The sequence below is a fragment of the Malus sylvestris genome, chromosome 6, assembly GCF_916048215.2.
Source record: "Malus sylvestris chromosome 6, drMalSylv7.2, whole genome shotgun sequence".
Classification (NCBI taxonomy): Eukaryota; Viridiplantae; Streptophyta; class Magnoliopsida; order Rosales; family Rosaceae; genus Malus; species Malus sylvestris.
The window spans coordinates 18,366,790-18,386,292 of NC_062265.1; the positions used below are offsets into that span (position 1 = coordinate 18,366,790).

The window sequence follows — 19,503 nt, forward strand, 5'->3', positions numbered from 1 at the left end:
GAGATCCCTTGTTGCGCATTCACTTGCCTCCATAGCTAAGTGGCTTAACCCCAACGATGCTGTGGACACCCGCGGATGGGGTGACTTTGACATAATCAAAGATCAAGGACCTAACCACAAGACAAACGTGATGCCTCAGGTCAAATGACTACTTTGCATTATCCCAACCATGAGTTCTCATGTGACATGAATATGAGAACTCTTCGTTGATCGTGTTCAGTGAACTCATTCTCTATTGAGCACCTACGTACTTGTCTTGATGTCACACACACCAATGACTCGAGACTAGTCACTCTCCCTGAGAGAAGACACAACACGTATTGATCTTAACGGACTGTCAATGCCCAATTGGCAATCCTATGATCAGGAACGTTTAGGATGTGTCTACGAAAGAATGGTCTCATGAATCTAACTTCTTTAGATTGCATTCTCCCAATCACATATTCCTTGGACTTATCGTTTAAGCATATAACATTTATATGAGACGGCTCAAACAATAATCTTTGCCCTTGATATTAAACTATATTAGTTTAACATGTGAAATGTCCGTAAAGTATCATCATATGATTGGTTTTAGGGCACATTTCCAACAGTGGGCAATTTTGTTTTTAGTATATACCTATATACTATTAATTTACCCAGAAATTGGATTGATATGATAGTATGTTTTCAATTGCCATGCATGCATATTATGAATTACATGGATTGATATGAATGCATATATAGATGTGAATTGGTGCTGTGGACGCACATGTGAGTATCAGGTGAGTTTTATGTTACTTATGTGAATCATTGATGATGCGAATTGTGTGGAGAGCTCATAACCTGCACCCCTGGTGTTAGTGCTTATATTATTCACCGCACCGCATGCTCACCTTGGATCCAAGTAGGTGCATGTCGTACAGACCATGAGAGGGTTCCGACATACTAGTCGTACAGACCACTAGAGGTGGTTCCGACTAGTAGGTGACCTTAGATTACGCTCGCAGATGATTGATGAGAGAAGCACTAGAGCGTATCATTACACCCTTCTTGTCGTACAGATTACTTCAGGTAGTTCCGACTTATGTGCAGAGTAGTGATGTACAGGTCACCGTGGTGACTCCGGCTGGGTTGGATATTGAGCTATGGAATTAACCGTACAGGACCAACTGCAGGGTCTCCAATTAATTCATTATGTCACCTGTTATTTTGATGCATCTATGTTTTGTTATTGACATTTATGGCATGGCATATTCCTGGATTTGTGATAGATTGGTGACTTGTGACGTATGAGGTTTTATATGCTATTACGTTATTTTCTGGGAAAGTATACATGTTTTATAGTGAGGGGTTAGAAATGTTTTTATTAAAATGTTTTGGGAAACTTTGGTTTTACCGACCCACTCAATTTTGTTTTTACGCCCCTCCAAGTTCTAGTTAGCAGTTGGTGACTCACGAGGTTTTCTTCGGCGTTCTGACAGACTTCTTGCATGTAGGACTCACCTGCGGGTGTTGTACTTTAATTATAGTCCTACTTGACTGCACCTAGTTTTCTTTATGCTCTGAACTGGTGTACTGCACAGTTATATTCACTATAGCATGCTAGTTGGTAATTACTGCTAGTAGTTAGTTTTTATTCCTTCGTATTTTTCATATCCTTTGCTTCCGCACCGCACTTTTGGTTACGTCACACTCACGTGACGGCCAACACGCCTTAATTCTAGGATCGGGGTGTGTCAAGTGTAAATATTTTAAATTGAAGATCAAATTGGTTTATTGTATTCATATAGGATCAAGGAGTGTAGTTGTAAAAAATCATTAAAATCGAAGTTAAAATAACCGTTAAATTGTGATTTTTTGTTTATAACCGTCGAAAAGGTTTGTCCCGTTACTTGATATTTGAATGTTTGTTTTTCTTCGATTTTTGGCGTACACGATCTCGAAGTATATATACAAACAAGTTTGACGGTTGGATCGTTGAAACTAATTTCGTACGATGCGTATCCCATCAAGTTCAATGGTATATATATTTATTAAGTAGCTTTAAATTTATTATTGTGGTTTGGATTGGGTTTTTGTTAGAAAAATATATTATTGTGGGTTTTATGTAAAAAAATTTGAATTTGAAGAAAGTAAAATCATATTTTTAATAAATTTTATAAATATTTAAAAAAATATATATATAGCTTGCGCGACGCCACAATGGGATTGTTGCACAAAACCACATTGCGCGACGTCATAATGTATACCTGCGTCGCGCAAGTTCTCAAAATTTGGCGATGCAATTGTAGTTAATAGGCGTTTTTTTTTAATTTTCCTAAATTTGGACAAACTTTTCCCCCACAGCCGGTCTCTCTCTTCCCTCTCGCTCATCTCGCCCCCTCTCACTCCGTAGCCTTCCTCCGGTCTCTCTTCCCTCTCTCTCACTCGATCTCTCTCTTCCTTCTCGCTCATCTTGCCCTCTCTCTCATTCCATAGCCTTCCTCCTTATCATTCCTCCTCATCCTCTTGACGAGGAAGGTGGTGAAGATGCAGTGCAAGATTGAGGAGGTGGAGCCTGGAAAGTTCGTCAGGAAGTGCGAGAAGACCGAGTAGCTTCTCAGAGACTGCGCCGGTTGGTAAATCCCAATCTCTCTCATTCTCTCTATCGATTTTGTCCATTTCCCTAAAACCCAATGGCAAATTGGGAATATTTTATCTAGGGTTTCTGTGAATTATTGGAAATTGCCTGATGGTGTCACTTTGATTTTGTCATATCGTTTTGAAATTGGCCTGTGATGTTTTGATATTGTATTGTTATTGAAATTGGCTTGTGATGTTTTGATTTTGAGAGCTCTGTTTTTCGGGCTTGTTGATGCCAACTTAACACTCTGAGCCTTTTTTTCTTTTTTACATAATTTCTGAATTTTTGTGTTGATTTGGGTTTTTAAACGATTGGGTGATTGGAAAGGCAACAAATTAGAGTCTCTGATTCGCTTGTTTTGATAGCGTAATTAGTGTTGTACGTTGCCGATAAGAAGATGGGAACAAAGATTCTGGCATTTGCCTTTTACTTGCAAAAGGTTTATGCATTCAGATGTTCCCACATCCGAATTAAAAATTCAAGTTAATTGCATTTGTGTAATTTAATTGGGGCTTGGAAAGGCAGCAAATTAGAGTCTCTGATGTTATAAATGCAGTCGAGCTTTCAGTGCTGTAGGAAATGTTGTTATCTCAGATGGTACGGACAATACAATATTTATGTGAATTGTTAATTTGGGCATTTTTATGCTATATGTTCCTTGATAAATTGTTTGAGATTAATTTGAACGATGCCCCGAAAACATCAACAAGTATGTGTGTAGAATTGGTTTAGCAACTGGTAAAACGTTTTATGCTTGTGTGAAAAAAGTGACATTAACATTAGAGCTGAACACTATAATTGTTCGGTATAGATTTTCAATTCCCAGCCAGCCAGCAGGTATTGACCCAGGTTAGCATATTGCTCGAGGACTTGGTTCTATTCCTTCACTATTTTCTTCTTTGAATGTCCTCAATTTTTTTCTTTCTAAATATAATATTATGTGTGTCATTTTCTTGTTAGAATTTACAGTATTTGACTCAAATGCTTGGAGGAAATGTATAGAAAATGTTTACCTACTGGATACACATAGGCATACCCCAAATTCCATTTTGTTTTATCAGTCGAGCATTTCCTTGTCCACATTTACAGTCAGATGAACATTTCACTTGATTAAACATGGTGTGTTCATTGGTAATGAAAATAAACTAGATGTTTGTTCTCACTTTGATATTGGGCTGTAATTTTTGAGATAGTTCCGTAGCTGCCCTGATTTAGTTAGGTTATATACTTTCTCGCTTAATACTTTTATACCGATGCATTCCATTCCTTAATCTTGTGAGGATGACTACACAAGCATTTGAAGTGTGACACCTTTAAATCATGACTTAATTATAAAGCAGAAGCTGTGCAAATTGAAAATTATTGGTTTATTACATTCTGGTATGTGTTTTCTTCTTGAAAGTTTGAAACACTTAGGAAATGTTTAAGATATAGATATAGAACGCCATTAATGTTGTATGATCTATGTGGAGGCTACTTCTTGTTGTTGTAGCTGCTTCACCTTTGCAATGTATTCAGCCATTGCTTCTTCTTTGTTCTATGGTGGAAAAGCGCACTGTTGTACCCGAGGATGTAGGTCTTCAGATCGTGACTGAGGTTTTGGATCAAAAGTTTAGTCGTCATCATGGCAAGGTTGTTCGGTGTATGGGGAAGGCGGGGATTCGTGAGACAAGTGCCTCATCTTCCAGATCATCCACAAGAAAGGTCAATGCCCTGAAGGAGGAAGTGACAACCCTAAAAGGTTAGCTTGCATCCCAGAACGAGAAGATGAGTATGATTGTACGAGCCATACAGATGACCGGCCTCCAAATCTCGCTACCAGTACCTGATCTTGCTACTATACCTTCGACCTCCGAGCTACTTCACCCTGCCGATACCCAGTAGCCACTTCACCTAGAAGACTATTTGTAGTTTTTTCTTTTTTTTTTATTCAGACATCTTGTATGTATATTTTCATATATTTTATAATTAAATACTTTTCTTTGGTTAATTAATTATTGTTTAGAATTTAATTACAATATTATTAAAAATTTAAGAAAATAACATTTTTGACCAAAACCAAAAAGTGATCTAATTCACTTTGCGCGACGAAGGGATTACATGCGTCGCACAAAGTGGCTTTGCGCGACGTAGGTTGCATTGCGCAAAGTCCCTTTGCGAGACGTACGTCGCGCAAAACTACTTTGTGCGACGCATGTAACCCCTTCGTCGCACAAAGCCTTCTGTCACTGCCTTGCCGCGACGGTTATTGCGCGATGAAGGTTCGTTGGGCAAAGTTTTGCGCGACGTTTTTTGACTTTGAGCGATGAAAGACCTGCGTCGCGCAAAGTGTTTTTTGTACTAGTGCAAGATCCCACAACTTTATTGTTGACATTCCTTTTTCTTACTTTCTTCATCCAACCTTTACACAAAAGAGATTGCCTTAAGTAAGATAATTGTGCATTCCGTGTGCATGTAGTGTGCATTTCGTGTACAATTTCTTACATATTGTACTAAGACTTCTAATTCACAAACTTTTTCAAACAAACAATGATTCAAGATTGAATTCACAAACATTTGCAAGTTCATAACAAAATTAACAAATATTGTGCATCAATTAAAAAGCAAAACTCTAAGATTGAAACCCAAAAATTGAAACCCAGAAATCTAAAATAACAAAACCCACAAACAAATAAAGATTTCCATAACACATATCGAGCCCTCTCTTCCCCATCCCTCTTTTGTTTGACTTCTGATCTCTGCAAATCCAAAAAACTAAATTGAACAAACAAGATATTAGTTGCAAAAATGGAAACAATGACCAAGTTAGAGAGAGAAATAGATGAGAGACAGACAGACGAACCTGATGGCAGTGGAAATATGTTGCCGAAGCTTCACTGGCTGGAAAGAATGAAACTTTTCAGCCAAAATGCAAAATTTGGTACAAAAACCATATCTTTAAGGATGGAACATTGATGCAAACAAGAAACCATCACTTCGAAGCTTCACACTTGACTTCTCTCCAACAAAAAAGAACAGTGATGAAATGAGCTGAGGATTTTTAGTATTTATACGTAGGCATTTTAGTAATTCGTTTTTGTGCATGGAGGCATGTCTTGTGCATGGCCGGTTTATCCTATTTCTGTCCCAAGATTAAGAAATTGTCCTATTTTAGGATATTTCCCTATATTTTTTTTTTGTTATAGTAGTGGATGAGATCGAAAGTTATAAAAATGCTAGCCGTACATATTTTCCCTAAGGACTAGCTCCACATGCTTCCCTTTGATTTGGCCTTCACGGCTACAAATCAACCATACATGCTCTTTGTACGGTCAGTCATGTTTGATTTTGGATTCTCTAGCTAGACGCCAAATATGTATATAATCTCTGGCATGTAATGTAATAAAAAGACAGATCCAAAGAAGAAAAAACAGGGTCATAACTCGATCGATCGGTAAACTCACATCACAGCTCTCTCTCTCTCTCTCTCTCTCTCTCTCTAGGGATTAATTTGTACGTACCGTACGTTCTTTCTGAAAAATGGCGCCTCGAGGAACCCTAGAAGTTCAACTTGTTGGTGCTAAGGATCTGAAAAATATGGACGTCGGTAATTAAGTTCTCTCTTTTTGCATATGGCTCTTCAGTTTGTCTTCCGGCTTCGAATTTGTTTCTAACACCTAATATTATTGCATGTAGGGATGATGGATCCTTATTGCGTAATCACCTACAAAGATCAGCAGAAGAAGAGCGGCGTGGCACGCGGTCAGTTTTCTAGTCTACCTCAACTTTTTATGTAATGCTATTAGGATACATTAAACTAATATTTATCGCTAACATGTTAGTACTACGGTCAAGTAGTATTCCCCTTCACTTGTAAGTGAGAGGTTTTAAATTTGATTTTCGCCAAATACGAATTTGAACCATGTTAGTGCTAGCCCTTTATGAGGCTTAGCCCACTCCCACGTTCCCTTAGTGTAGATAATATCATTCGTTCCAATAAAAAAAAATTATCGCTAACATATTCACTAGCACAGTGGATTTCACATACATTAATAAGACCCACTTCTTTTATATTATTATATAGGTAATGCTAGGATGACTAAATTTTTAAACCAAATTTGCAAATCAAATAACGTGTCACCAATAAGAAATAAGCACGTTAATCAACACATAAGTAATAATCTAATCATCAACAACAACATTATTTGGTTTGCAAATTTGGTCTCCCTAACATTCCTTATTATATTATTATTATTATTACTATTTTATACTATACTCTTACATGCATTATTAATAATGAGTAATGCGCTACCGAAGCACAAAACTAACACAATTATTGATACATTTTCTAGTAGAGTTGCGAATTCGACCATAGTGAGTGACAAATTAATTTTACAGGAAGCTGAGCAAAATGATATTGAAAACAGAAAAAGAATAATATGTTACGTCGAATCATTAATGGCATATATCAGCAAATTTAATAAGAAAAAGAAAAAATGACGGTGCAGGTCAGGGGTCTATGCCGGACTGGAACGAAACTCTGCTATTCACCATTGCTGGTGGTGAAGATGATCTCAGGATAAAAATATATGACCAGGACAGTGGTTCCCTTGATGATTACGTAGGAGAATTAAAGTAAGTACTTTGCAATCACCATGCATGCAGTATTCTGCAAAATTTGCATAATGTAACTGTTAAATTACGCTTTGCAGCTTGAATGTTAGGTTTAAGGTAGGCTTGGAGAACTAAACAGTAATTCGGATCATTAAAATACAATGCGTATAGGAAGTCCAGCAAAATATCTTACGAATAAGCTTGTCGATAGAGAGGTTGATAAAGAACCAAAACTTATTCTAAAACTTAATGTCGATACAGAATTCCGCTAGATGCAATAGTAACCGACACTGGGTGCGAGGGGAGAATGCCACCAACGCCATACGAGGTAATGAGGCATGACGAAGTCAAAGGAGAGATTACCATTGGCCTCTTTTTCAATCCTGAGGTATTAATTCTTTCTCTTCCACTTAACAATACGTGTTTATGCATGAATATATATATCTATATATATATATATATATATATTATATATATATGTATGTATATATATAATATGCTAAAAGCTGAACTAATATAACACTGATTTTTCCTCAATTTGCTTCAGATATCTGTATTTTGTTAACGACAATAATATATATTTTAAGACAATAATATTAATTGCATATATATATATATATATATAATATAATATAATATTTTCGTTTTTTCTTAGCCTGGCCATGAAAGCCGTGGTGATTGCTGTGATGGCGAGGAAGAAGAAGAAGATTGACATGGTGGATGCCTGAAGGATGTGCTTTTTCTCGACGCCACAACTTTATATGTTATATGGAAATGTAGCCTTTTTTTATCTTTTTTACTTGCCATGAAGAATAATACGCACGTTAATCTCTGGTTTTGGAGATTTCAGTGTTAGCAATGGAACGCATTGTAATAATAAAATTATGAGAGACTTTGAATGCGGTCCTTAGTTATGAATATTCTTTGATTGAAACTTTGTTAGTTTTTAATTTTTGATTGAGGTCTCTGAAATTAATATGATAATTTATTTCTATGTACGTTACTATATTTTTTAAATTAAAAATTAGAAATTTTAGTTGTTTATATAAATGAGATTTTAAATAAAAAAAACCATAATTTGTGGGATTAAAAATATTAAAATATAAATATACTATTGTGTGTGTGTATAAACATGGGTACATTCATCAAAATTAAACAAAAAATTTATTGTATCAAAACATGGGTACATTCTTCAAAATCACAAAAAAAAGAAGAAGATATTAGGCTTAATAACATTAGTAAATTTCTTCTATTAAACTTGACATAGATACATTTTAAAATCAAAGAAAAAAGAATGTACCCATATAAGTTTAAAAATGGATTAGAAAAAAATTGAATAGATTTTCTATTAAAGAAAAAAGGGTACCTTTTACATATAAAAAATTGGTATATTTAAGAATGAGTACATTTTAAGGTTAAAAAGTTTTACATGAATGGGTATATATAATTAACATGGGTACATTTAGCAAAATAAAAAGTACAAATACAAAAAAATATATGGGTGCAAATACAAATAAACTTTAAAAAATATGAACACAAAAAGAAATTAATATATGGGTACAAATTAAAACTGAAAAGAAAATTGGTACAAGTTAAAAAAGAATTACAAATTAAAAATGGGTACAAACTAAAACTAAAAATGTATGATAAAAAATTTAGTCATAAATATAAATATACTAATTGTAACATTTTAAACATTAAATGAATATATTTAGAAATAAAAAAATATTTAATTATTGAAATAATTAATGATGTTATTAATACCCAAGGACCTTGATTAAAAATTAAAAAGGAATATGATTTCAATCAATGGAGTAGTAAAAGGAAGGATGAGAACCTAATTTCTCCTAAAATTATACTTGTTTTTGACGTTTAGTTTCTGTAATGTTGATTCAAATATTCCTAAACCAATAGCAAACAACTACCACTACGGTTTAATGATATTATTTAGCTATTTGTAAACAAATAATCTTAAGTTCAAGTCTCATGAATTAAAAAAAAATATCTTATAAATGACTAGTTTAAAATTAAATATTGCATACCCATTATGAGACTTAACTCAACCATAGACTACCAGTGGGTTGGTCCAAAGCCTCCCATCAATGTTATAGCCCAAACTGTCCAAAATCCAAACTAATTTGATTTTGTTAGTGGGTCATAAAATGTAGATTGTGCATTTGGTAAATAGTAAGCACATTATTCCTATACTAAAACCCCAAAACATCGCTACTGTTCATGGACAGTGCGTGGACGAAAATGCCCTCATTTTGGTGTTGCTGTCCCGTTTGGTTTAGTTTTTGTATAGTGAAATTACACCAGTGCCCTTTATTTGGTTGCATTTGATAGAATTGGAGTTTGTTTCAGTTTTATTATTGTTTGTATTTGTTTTTGCTATAGTTGAAGCATAGTTTTGTCAAACCCATGTGTTGGTCATCCTGTGGTACTTTGTTTGGGTTTTATTTTCTCCCGTTTTGTTTCCTCTCATTTCCATCTTTGCTTTGCGGTCGCTCTCAGAGCTTAAATCCTTTTTGCCTCAAAATTTTCTGCTTCGGGTCGTCGCAAATTTTCGTCCTGTTGCTTTCAGTCAATGCTTTGTGCGATTTTGCAACTGCAGTTGCTCGGAAAATACAAAATCAGTGTAAGGTTTTTTTGATTTTTAGTTTGGTTGGAAGAAAGAGTTCTCTTTTATTGTGTCTAAAGATATCAAAAACAAAATCTTTTTCGTTTCCTTAATTTTTAAACCTGGATCATGTTATGGGTTTTGATGAAAGATTAAAATGAGTTTGAGAGTTTTATTTTATTGAAAGAGGCAAGGAGTTATTTTGAAAAATAAAGGTTCAAGGAAGAGAGTACGGATGAAGAGGAACCTCAGTCTGTACCCTTTTTTTGCCCGTTTGTTTCCTTTTTGTCCAGTTTTCCATTTGTTCCCTTTTTGCCATGTATGATTTGTGCTTCAAGTTTTTTGTTTGTTTGATCTCTTATATGAATATGTTTTGTTCTTTGTCTGTAAACGTCGTTATTAAAGTGATTTGTGTATGTGTATGGCGCGGATCCAATGTAATGCTTAGTGTTGAGTTTTAAGTGTTTGTTTGTATATATCTTTCATAGAGAAACAACAACACAAGAATACAAGATATAAAGGGCAATGTGTGATCAACACACTAATCACCCTTGAATCACTCCTACATGGTAGCTTCATAAAATAGGGAGTAGAAAGAAGGTAAGGCAAAAAGCTTCTAACCACCCTAGAATATGGGGTGATTGATGCTGCATTGCGCATACTGAAGCTGTATATGACTGATGATGCACTACACATACTGATGCTGCATATGGAATACCCACTCTTGACTTTCAATACTCCCCTTGAAGCTGGGTCCAGAATGTTGATGGAATCAAGCTTGGATAGGAGACGCTTAAACTGATTTGGAGGTAATGGTTTGGTGAAAATGTCAGCTAACTGATCAACACTTTTTGTGTAGAGAGTTTGAATCACTTGAGTTTACACTTGAGCACGGACATAGTGGCAATCAACCTTAATATGTTTTGTTTGTTCGTGGAACATTGGATTGGAAGCTATGTGCATTGCAGCTTGATTATCACAGTACATCGACATAGGTTGCTTTGTTTGAAACCCCAAATCACTCAATAGACCTTGAAGCCATATTAATTCACATGCTGTGAATGCCATCGATCTATACTCAGCTTCTACACTCGATCTTGCAATGACACTTTGCTTCTTACTCTTCCATGTTACCATATTTCCTCCCACAAACATGTAATAACCTGAGGTACACTTTCGATCTATTTGGTTTCCTACCCAATTAGCATCACAGTAACCAATAACTTGAGTGTTATCATTCCTTTTCATGAGAATTCCTCTTCCAATCGATCCTTTGAGATATTGAAGTACTATCTTAACGAGGTTGAAGTGTTCCATTGTAGGTGCATGATTGAATTGACTTACTAAGCTCACTGCAAATGTAATATCTGGTCTTGTGATAGTTAAATAAATTAACTTACCAACAAGCCATTGGTAGTAACCGATATTAGGTAGAGGTTCGCCTTCCAAGCTGAGCTTGAGCTTGCTATCAAGAGGGGTTTGAACTAGCTTGGCATCTTTCATGTTTGATTCCGTGAGAAAATCGAGGATATATTTCCTTTGGTTAAGAAATAGCCCTTTACTTGGTGAGGCCATTTCTATCCCCAGAAAATATTTTAACCTTCCAAGATCTTTGATGGAGAACTTTTGTTGAAGAGAGACCTTGAGGTTTGTGATTTCATCAGCATTTTCCCCCAGTGATTATTAAGTCATTAACCTAGATCAACACAACAAGTTTGCAAACCTCTCATGTTCGAACAAACATAGATGAGTCTGCATGACTTCTTCGAAAACCAACTTCTTCAAGAACCGAGCTGAGCTTGGCATACCAGGCTCTTGTGGATTGTTTTAATCCATAAATGGATGTTGTGCAACCTACACACCATGCCATGCTCATTGTATTGAGGATTTCCCGGTGGAAGTTTCATGTAAACCTCCTTGTAGTCTATGGCATATGTTTGAGTGAATCCTCTAGCCACCACCTAGGTTTGTGCCTTTCAATCGATCCATCTGAGTGGAATTTGATCTTGTTGGTCCACTTACTACCAACTGCGCTTTTTCATGGTGGAAATCTAACTACACTCTAGGTGTTGTGATGAGTGAGAGCACGAAGCTTTTCCTTTGTGGCATTTCTCCACACTTCTTGATAGTTTGCTTCTTGAAATGTTTAAGGCTCGTAGTGACTGGTGATGGTGTTCAAATAGGTAGCATAAGTTTTTGAAACTTTCTGGTAGGACATGAAACCACTGATCGGATGCCTTGCTGAATAAGTCATATAATCTTGAAGTCTTGTAGGAGGAGGCCTAGCACGCACTGAATTTCTTTTGCCTTGAAACTGCTGTGCTTTTTCTGTTGAGCTTTCTGGCTCTTCATAAGGAGATTCTTCATTATGCATCTGTTGGTCAGGATCGTGATTACTATCTTGAGTTTCATCAGCTGCAACAGGAGAATTAAGAGGTTGTATCTCGAAAGATAGTTCCTCAGCCCTTGGTAAGGGAAAAAACTCAAAATATGACTCCGTCTGTGACAGATCATCAAACAACTTGTTAAAAAAAGGGTTAGTTTCATCAAATCGTACATCCCTTGAAACTACAACTCTCTTTAACTCGGGACTATAACACTTGCAACCTTTTTTAGTAGATGAGTAACCAAGAAACATGCATTTGTTAGCCCTAGGGTCCAATTTATCTTTATATTGTGGTTGAATATGAACATATCATGTGCATCCAAAGACTTTAAGATGTGACAAACTAACATCCCTTCCTTTTAACACTTCTATTGGAGATTTGAACTCCAAGACTCAACTTGGTAATCTGTTTATCATATATGCAGCTGTCATGACCCCTTGGGACCAAAATCTTTTTGGTACATTCATGTGCAACATTAGAGCTCTTGTTTTTTTCAAGTAGATCATGATTCTTTCTCTCGGCTAGACCGTTTTGTTGTGGAGTACCAACATAACTGGTTTGTTGCAAAATTCCATTATTGCTTAAATATTGTTTCATGATGTGTGACATATATTCCAAGCCATTATCAGATCTCAAAGTTTGGATTTGGGAATTGAAATGATTTTTGACAAGATTATGAAAGTCTATGAATGCTTCAACAACTTCACTCTTATATTTCAAAAGGTATAACCAAGTAACTCTTGAGAAATCATCTATGAAAGTTACAAAGTACTTATACCCATCAAAAGATTCAAAATATGGCCCCCATACATCTAAATGTACAAGTTCAAAAACTTGTTTAGTCCTAGTTGAGGATAAACCAAAAGGTAACCTAGTGGCTTTACAAAAAAGACATGTATCACACTGGATCACTTCTTTACATAGATTTGGAAACAATCTTGACAAAATAAGCTCGGAAGGATGAGCTAATCTTTGATGCCACAAAGTTTGGTCTTGACTTAGGTTAGACTTGACTTGAAATCCCTTGAGAAATGATGTCTCCTTGGATAGGCAATAGAGACCATCTAAGAAAAAACCTTGACCAATCTTCTTCTTGGTGATATAGTCTTAAAAAATGACAGTATAAAAGGAGAAAGTAACTGAACAGTTTAATGCATGTGTGATTTTTCCAACTGAGAGAAGTTGGAAAGGAAATGAAGGAACGTACAAGGCTTTAGACTCTATATTGTCAGACACTTGATGTATTTTTCCCATTCATAACACTTTAGCTTCCTCCCCATTAGCAACTAAAACATGTGAAGGTGTAGGAAGCTTTTTAAAATCATGGAGCTTGTAAACTTGGTTTGTCATGTGATCTGTGGCACCAGAATCTATAACCCACAAATCATGCAATTGATTTATATTTAAAGTAGTTTTGAAAGGTGTCAATATACCTTGCATGTTGTCTTGAGTGAGTTTTTTCGAGTTAGCCAGAAAACCTGCAAACTTTCCCAACATTGTAGTTGAGTTGCCATTACCAAAGGTACCAACTTCATCACTCCCAGATACTTCCTTCTTCAGTTGAAGGTACGCATCGAACTCATTTATAAGTGTGGTGGGATTGGAGGTAAAATTAAGAAGATCCTCTGAGCCTCTAGTTGACAGGGATGAGGTATGATAAGCTTTGTAACTGGGAAACTGAGGCTTCTTCTGAATAAAATTTTCATTCTTCATGAAGTTTAGTTTGAGCTTAGGGTGGAGAATCTAGCAATTGTCCCTCATGTGTCTGGTGGCATCACAATGTTTGCATTTGAGATGAGGATTTCTTCCCTTGTACTTCTTATCACTGGATAAGTGTTTCTTTTCACTGGAAAAGTAAGCCTTAGCTTCTGAGGCAGTTGTTGAGGTATGAGTGTTCATAACCTTTTTCCTCACTTCTTCCCTTTGAATTGTTGCACAAACATTTGCAAAGGTAGGAAGCTCTGGATTCATGAGAATATGAGTACACAGATCTTCATATTCCGACCCCACACTAAAGAGAAGCTGGAAGATTTTGTCTTCTTCAGCCCTTTTAAGAAACAAGTTTAAGTCCGTTGTATGTGGACAGTATACTTCCAACTCATTCCACATACCTTTTAGACTTCCTAGAAGCTGAACAAAAGGTTTTCCATCTTGTTGAATGCTCACGATATCTCTTTTAAGCTGAAACACATGGGCTGCACTATTCTGATTTCCATGCATCTCTTGCACAAACTTCCATAGTTGAAAGGATGACTCAGAGTAGCTGAATATCTCAGCTATCTTTCTCTCCATGGAATTGAGAAGCTAGGACATGACCAACCGATCCTTGCTAAGCCAAGATTTATAAGTGGTAGAGGAAGCATCAGGAGTTTCAATACTTCCATTTATGAACCATAGCTTTGATCTTCCTCCTAGGGCAAGTGAAACTGCCCTCGACCATGGTAAGTAGCTGAACTCATTTAGAAGCACAAAACTCAACCTTTGATTTGGATTTACATCAATCTCCGGTTGATTTTGATGACTGGCTCTAAGTGAGCTATCAACATTGGACTCAAGGATGGGGTTTTCGTTAGCCATGAAAGAAAGCTTGAAGTAAGCAGTAAGCACATTATTCCTATACTAAAACCCCAAAATAGCGTTACTGTTCACGGACAGTGCGCGGACGAAAATACCCCTGTTTTGGTGTTTCTATCCCGTTTGGTTGAGTTTTTGTACAGTGAAATTACACCAGTGGCCTTTGTTTGGTTGCATTTGACGGAATTGGACTTTGTTTCAGTTTTATTATTTGTTGTATTTGTTTTTGCTATAGTTGAAGCACAATTTTGTCAAACCCATGTGTTGGTCATCGCATGGTACTTTGTTTGGGTTTTATTTTCTCCCGTTTTGTTTCCTCTCATTTCCATCTTTGCTTTGCGGTCGCTCTCAAAGCTTAAATCCTTTTTGCCTCAAAATTTTCTGCTTCGGGTCGTCGCAAATTTTCATCTTGTTGCTTTCAGTCGATGCTTTGTGCGATTTTACAGCCTGCGGTTGCTCGGAAAATACGAAATCAGTGTTAGGTTTTTCTTTTTTTTTTTTTTTTTTTTTAGTTTGGTTGGATGAAAAGTTCTCTTTTGTTGTGTCTAAAGATATTAAAAACAAATTTTTTTTCTTTTCATTAATTTTTTAACCCGGATCATATTATGGGTTCAGATGAAAGATTAAATTGAGTTTGAGAGTTTTAGTTTATTGAAAGAGGTAATGAGTTATTTTGAAAAATAGAGGTTGAAGGAAGAGAGTACAGATGGAGAGGAACCTTAGTCTGTACCCTTTTTTTTGCCCGTTGTTTCCTTTTTGTCCAGTTTTCCATTTGTTCCCTTTTTGCCATTTATGATTTGTGCTTTTGAGTTTTTTGTTTGTTTGATCTCTTATATGAATATGTTTTTTTTTTGTCTGTAATCGTCGTTATTAAAGTGATGTGTGTTTGTGTATGGCGCAGATCCAATGTATTGAAAATGCTTAGTGTTGAGTTTTAAGTGTTTGTTTGTATATATCTTTCATAGAGAAACAACAACACAAGAATACAAGATATAAAGGGCAAGGTGTGATCAACACATTGATCACCCTTGAATCCCTCCTACACGGCAGCTCCATAAAACAAGGAGCAGAAAGAAGGTAAGGCAAAAAGCTTCTAACCACCCTAGAAGTATGGGAAAGAAGATACAAGATCTACCTAGAAAGGTGACAACTACACCCTATCAACCTAACCAATAGCTCTGGATGCCCACTCTTGACTTTTATTAGACGATATGGGGTGACTGATGCTACACCGCACATACTGAAGCTGCATATAACTGATGATGCACTACGCATACTGATGCTGCATATGGAATACCCACTCTTGACTTTGAATACTTAGTTGTCTTTTTTGGATTTCCTTGCTTATATGTAGTCTTGGTTTAGGTATTGTTGGTTAATTCTTTTGTCCAGATAATAAACTGTGTGTGAACAGACTGTGTGAGGTTTTTCTGATTTTTAGTTTGGTTGGAAGAAAGTGTTTTCTTTTGTTGTGTCTAAAGATATCAAAAATGAAATCTTTTTTTTTTCCTTAATTTTTTAACCCAGATCATGTTATGGGTTCTAATGAGAGATTAAATTGGGTTTGGAAGTTTTAGTTTATTGAAAGAGGCAGGGAGTTATTTTGGAAAAATGGAGGTTAATGGAATAGAGTACGGATGGAGAGGAAACTCAGTCTTTACCCTTTTTTTATTGCTCGTTTGTTTCCTCTTTGTCCAGTATTCCATTTGTTCCCTTTTTGCCATTTATGATTTGTTCTTTGAGTTTTTTGTTTGTTTGATCTCTTATATGAATATGTTTTATTCTTTGTTTGTAATCGTCATTAAAGTGATGTGTGTTTCTGTATGCCGCAGATCCAATGTATTGAAAATGCTTGCACTGATAAGGGGATGTGCCTGATAAGGTAATGGATTTAAAAAATTTAATCTGATGTTAGTTTTTTTTTTTTTTTTCATTATGTATCCATAACTTCATGGTATTAAATTGTTGTTGGAAATTGAAATGAAGGTGAAAATATTGTGACGACCCGTCCCTAATTTCCCATATAACTTCTCCCCGAGTGTGTAAATTGACATTTATGCCCTTGTTGGCAAAGTGACGTGTACGTACTTATTCGACTTTTAATTATTTTTCTCATATCGTAATTAAATAGTATTCATTGTTACAAACACGTGAGTGCGAGTTAGGCTCGAATCGGACCTGTACGAAAAAATTACCTTTCGTTAAAGTACGTAAACAACGGGTAGAATTGTACGCGTGCGTGGTAATTTTTCAGTAATGGAAAACTACTGTTTTCGATAGGGTACATTAGATTTCGTTGGATTTCAAAGTGTGCAAATCTTATCCTTTTTCCCTTTTTTTTAAAAAAACCTTGCCGTGCCTATCTACCTCACCAATTAATTCATTTCCCACTTTCTTTCAACCAATCAGACACCCCCTCTTTTTGAGCAATCATAAATCCCTCTCTCCTCTTCTCAACCAATTAGAACTCACCTTCTCTCTTGCTCTCATCTTCTTCTTTTCTTTCTCCTCACCCATCACTCTCTCTTCACTGCAACTACAAGGACCTTTATCAAACACTAACAGATCAAGCTTAAAACTACCACCATTATGATCTTCTCAACCTCACAAACTTATCCGTACCAACCAATCATAAAATGATTGAGATTTGAACCTCCAACTCGGAGTGACCTAGAGATCCGACTATGGTGGAGTTTTCCCCAACAAGATTTTGTTCGTTTCACATGGTTTTGGGAGTTTTGGAACCTTCTAGGTGACTCCTTGAGGTCAATAGCCTAGTTTTGAAGTGGAGTCGACGATGAGACCCTCAAGTTTAAGACAATGAAAGTAAGGTTGAGAGTTCAAGTGGATTTTAATCAACTCCTATTCCCCTGTTGAACTTTTAAGAGGTAAAATCTTATTCTCCTATTTCCGGGCTTCAAATCCATATAAAGTTCATTAAAAATGGTTGAAAAATGAAGAACTTTTGGTGTTTTGAAATTTCTCCAAAATCAACAAGATTTTCCCAATTTTCGACGAACCAAACGGCGGCGTCGACTTTAGCGAACGGCGACAGATCATCCGAGAAGAAGGAGAATATTCCGTCAAAGTTGACGGAATATTCTGACGTTGTTATGTAACACAGTTAGATTTCGTTACTATTCAACGAAATATTCCATCAAGTTTGATAGAATATTCTTAGGGTTCTGTCAGTTTTGCCAAGTGCGTGGGCGCGCGTGTGGCTGGGGGCTAGGCGGCGTGTGAGGCAGCGTCCGACCACCGGCCAACGAGTGCTTGACATGTGCGGGTCTGTGACGTCGAGTATAACGTTTTGGTATATTTAAACCCTCCGCTTGAGCAAAATATGGGGGTTTTTCCTAGCTTTTTCATATATGTCCTTATTAATTAATTATTATTAGTTGTTTTGCATATAGGGGGGACTTACCCTGAAGACGCAAGAGGACAAGCTACACTAGAGCGCTACGATCCATCGACGTATCAGTGAGTGGGCATTTGTTTTCGTGTGTATGTATATATAAACTTTATAGTTTCCACAAATGCTTTTGAATTGATTTATGCATATCATGCCATGATTAAATAATGTTATAAGAAATGTTGTATTGTTGTGAAATGCTAAAATAATCCTCCGGGATGCGCATGTAAGTTTATTATGTTGATTAGAATTATTGAATCATTATGCATGCGTATATTTATGTAGTTTGCTCATCATTGCTACACCCCAATGTTAGTGCTCACCCAGGGCCAAGTCCAATCTTTCACGTGTATGTTCACCTCCGCACTGCACACTCACCTTGGATCCAAGTAGGTGCCAGTCCTGTCTTACATGATGCATTAGGCAACTCTGACTCGTAGGTGAACGCAAATAGCGCCAACCTTCACGTGATTGTAGCACTCGAGCGTATATTATGATTACACCCAGTCCTGTCGTACATGTTGCATTAGGCAACTTTAACTCGTGTGCTAGCATAGATTGATGAGCATCAGTTCAGTCGTACAAGTCACATTAGGCGAATCCGACTTGTGTGCTAGTATAGATTGATTGAACACCTGATTTTACTTATATTACTGTTGAGATATTGTGATGTGGCCTACTTCTAGATTTACTGTTGATTTGCATTTGATTTCATACCAATACGTAGTATGATTTTCTAGAAATTATACATGTTTTACGGCGAGGGGTTAGTATGTTCAGAAAATAAATGGATTTTTTTATAAACCTTTGTTTTTTCCCACTCACCCTTCTATTTTTCGCCCTTTCAGGTTCTAGATAACTGATTTACTCTATGGCGTACGAGGATTTGCGGGCGATTCTGACATACCTCTAATAAATGTAGAAACTGTTTCTGATTGTGGATTAAGTACTTAACTAGTTTCAACTGCACTCTTTTGTCATCTATGCTCTAAACATTTGTATTCCATAGGTTCTACCCACTATTGTGCACTGACTTTAGTAGTTTAAATAAGTTCTAGTTTCAGTTTTAATTTATTCACACGTTTACATCACTTACACTTTTGGTTACGTCACCTTCGAGATGTGTCAATTTGGTATCAGAGTCTAGGTTTTGGCAGTCCTGCATTCCTCGTATGTGCTATGGTACTAATAATATTTGATCTCTTATGTCAGAATCATGCCACCTCGTAGAGCGCCATTTGTTCCTTCTGAGGCTAACTTTTCAGATTTTGGGCATCTTAAAGACTGCATCCCATCTTCAGATGAATAATTT

At 36.3% G+C, this 19,503-nt stretch overlaps 1 protein-coding gene and 2 long non-coding RNA genes across 3 annotated transcripts; 2 read left to right on the plus strand and 1 right to left on the minus strand.

The window, feature by feature from the left end:
• The first annotated feature begins 2,199 nt into the window (after positions 1 to 2,199).
• On the plus strand, positions 2,200 to 4,595 carry LOC126625031 (uncharacterized). The gene is made up of 2 exons (XR_007624307.1): positions 2,200 to 2,600; positions 4,098 to 4,595. It is a non-coding gene; the product is annotated as an uncharacterized LOC126625031 (long non-coding RNA).
• Positions 4,596 to 5,180: 585 nt separating this feature from the next.
• On the minus strand, positions 5,181 to 5,594 carry LOC126625032 (uncharacterized). The gene is made up of 2 exons (XR_007624308.1): positions 5,448 to 5,594; positions 5,181 to 5,359 (listed from the first exon to the last, which is right to left on the minus strand). It is a non-coding gene; the product is annotated as an uncharacterized LOC126625032 (long non-coding RNA).
• Positions 5,595 to 5,977: 383 nt separating this feature from the next.
• Positions 5,978 to 8,132, plus strand: LOC126625030 (elicitor-responsive protein 3-like). The gene is made up of 5 exons (XM_050294111.1): positions 5,978 to 6,191; positions 6,281 to 6,346; positions 7,093 to 7,219; positions 7,460 to 7,586; positions 7,854 to 8,132. The coding sequence occupies exons 1-5, from the start codon at positions 6,125 to 6,127 to the stop codon at positions 7,908 to 7,910; spliced, it is 444 nt and encodes a 147-aa protein (XP_050150068.1). The 5' UTR covers positions 5,978 to 6,124; the 3' UTR covers positions 7,911 to 8,132.
• The last annotated feature ends 11,371 nt before the right edge of the window (positions 8,133 to 19,503 follow it).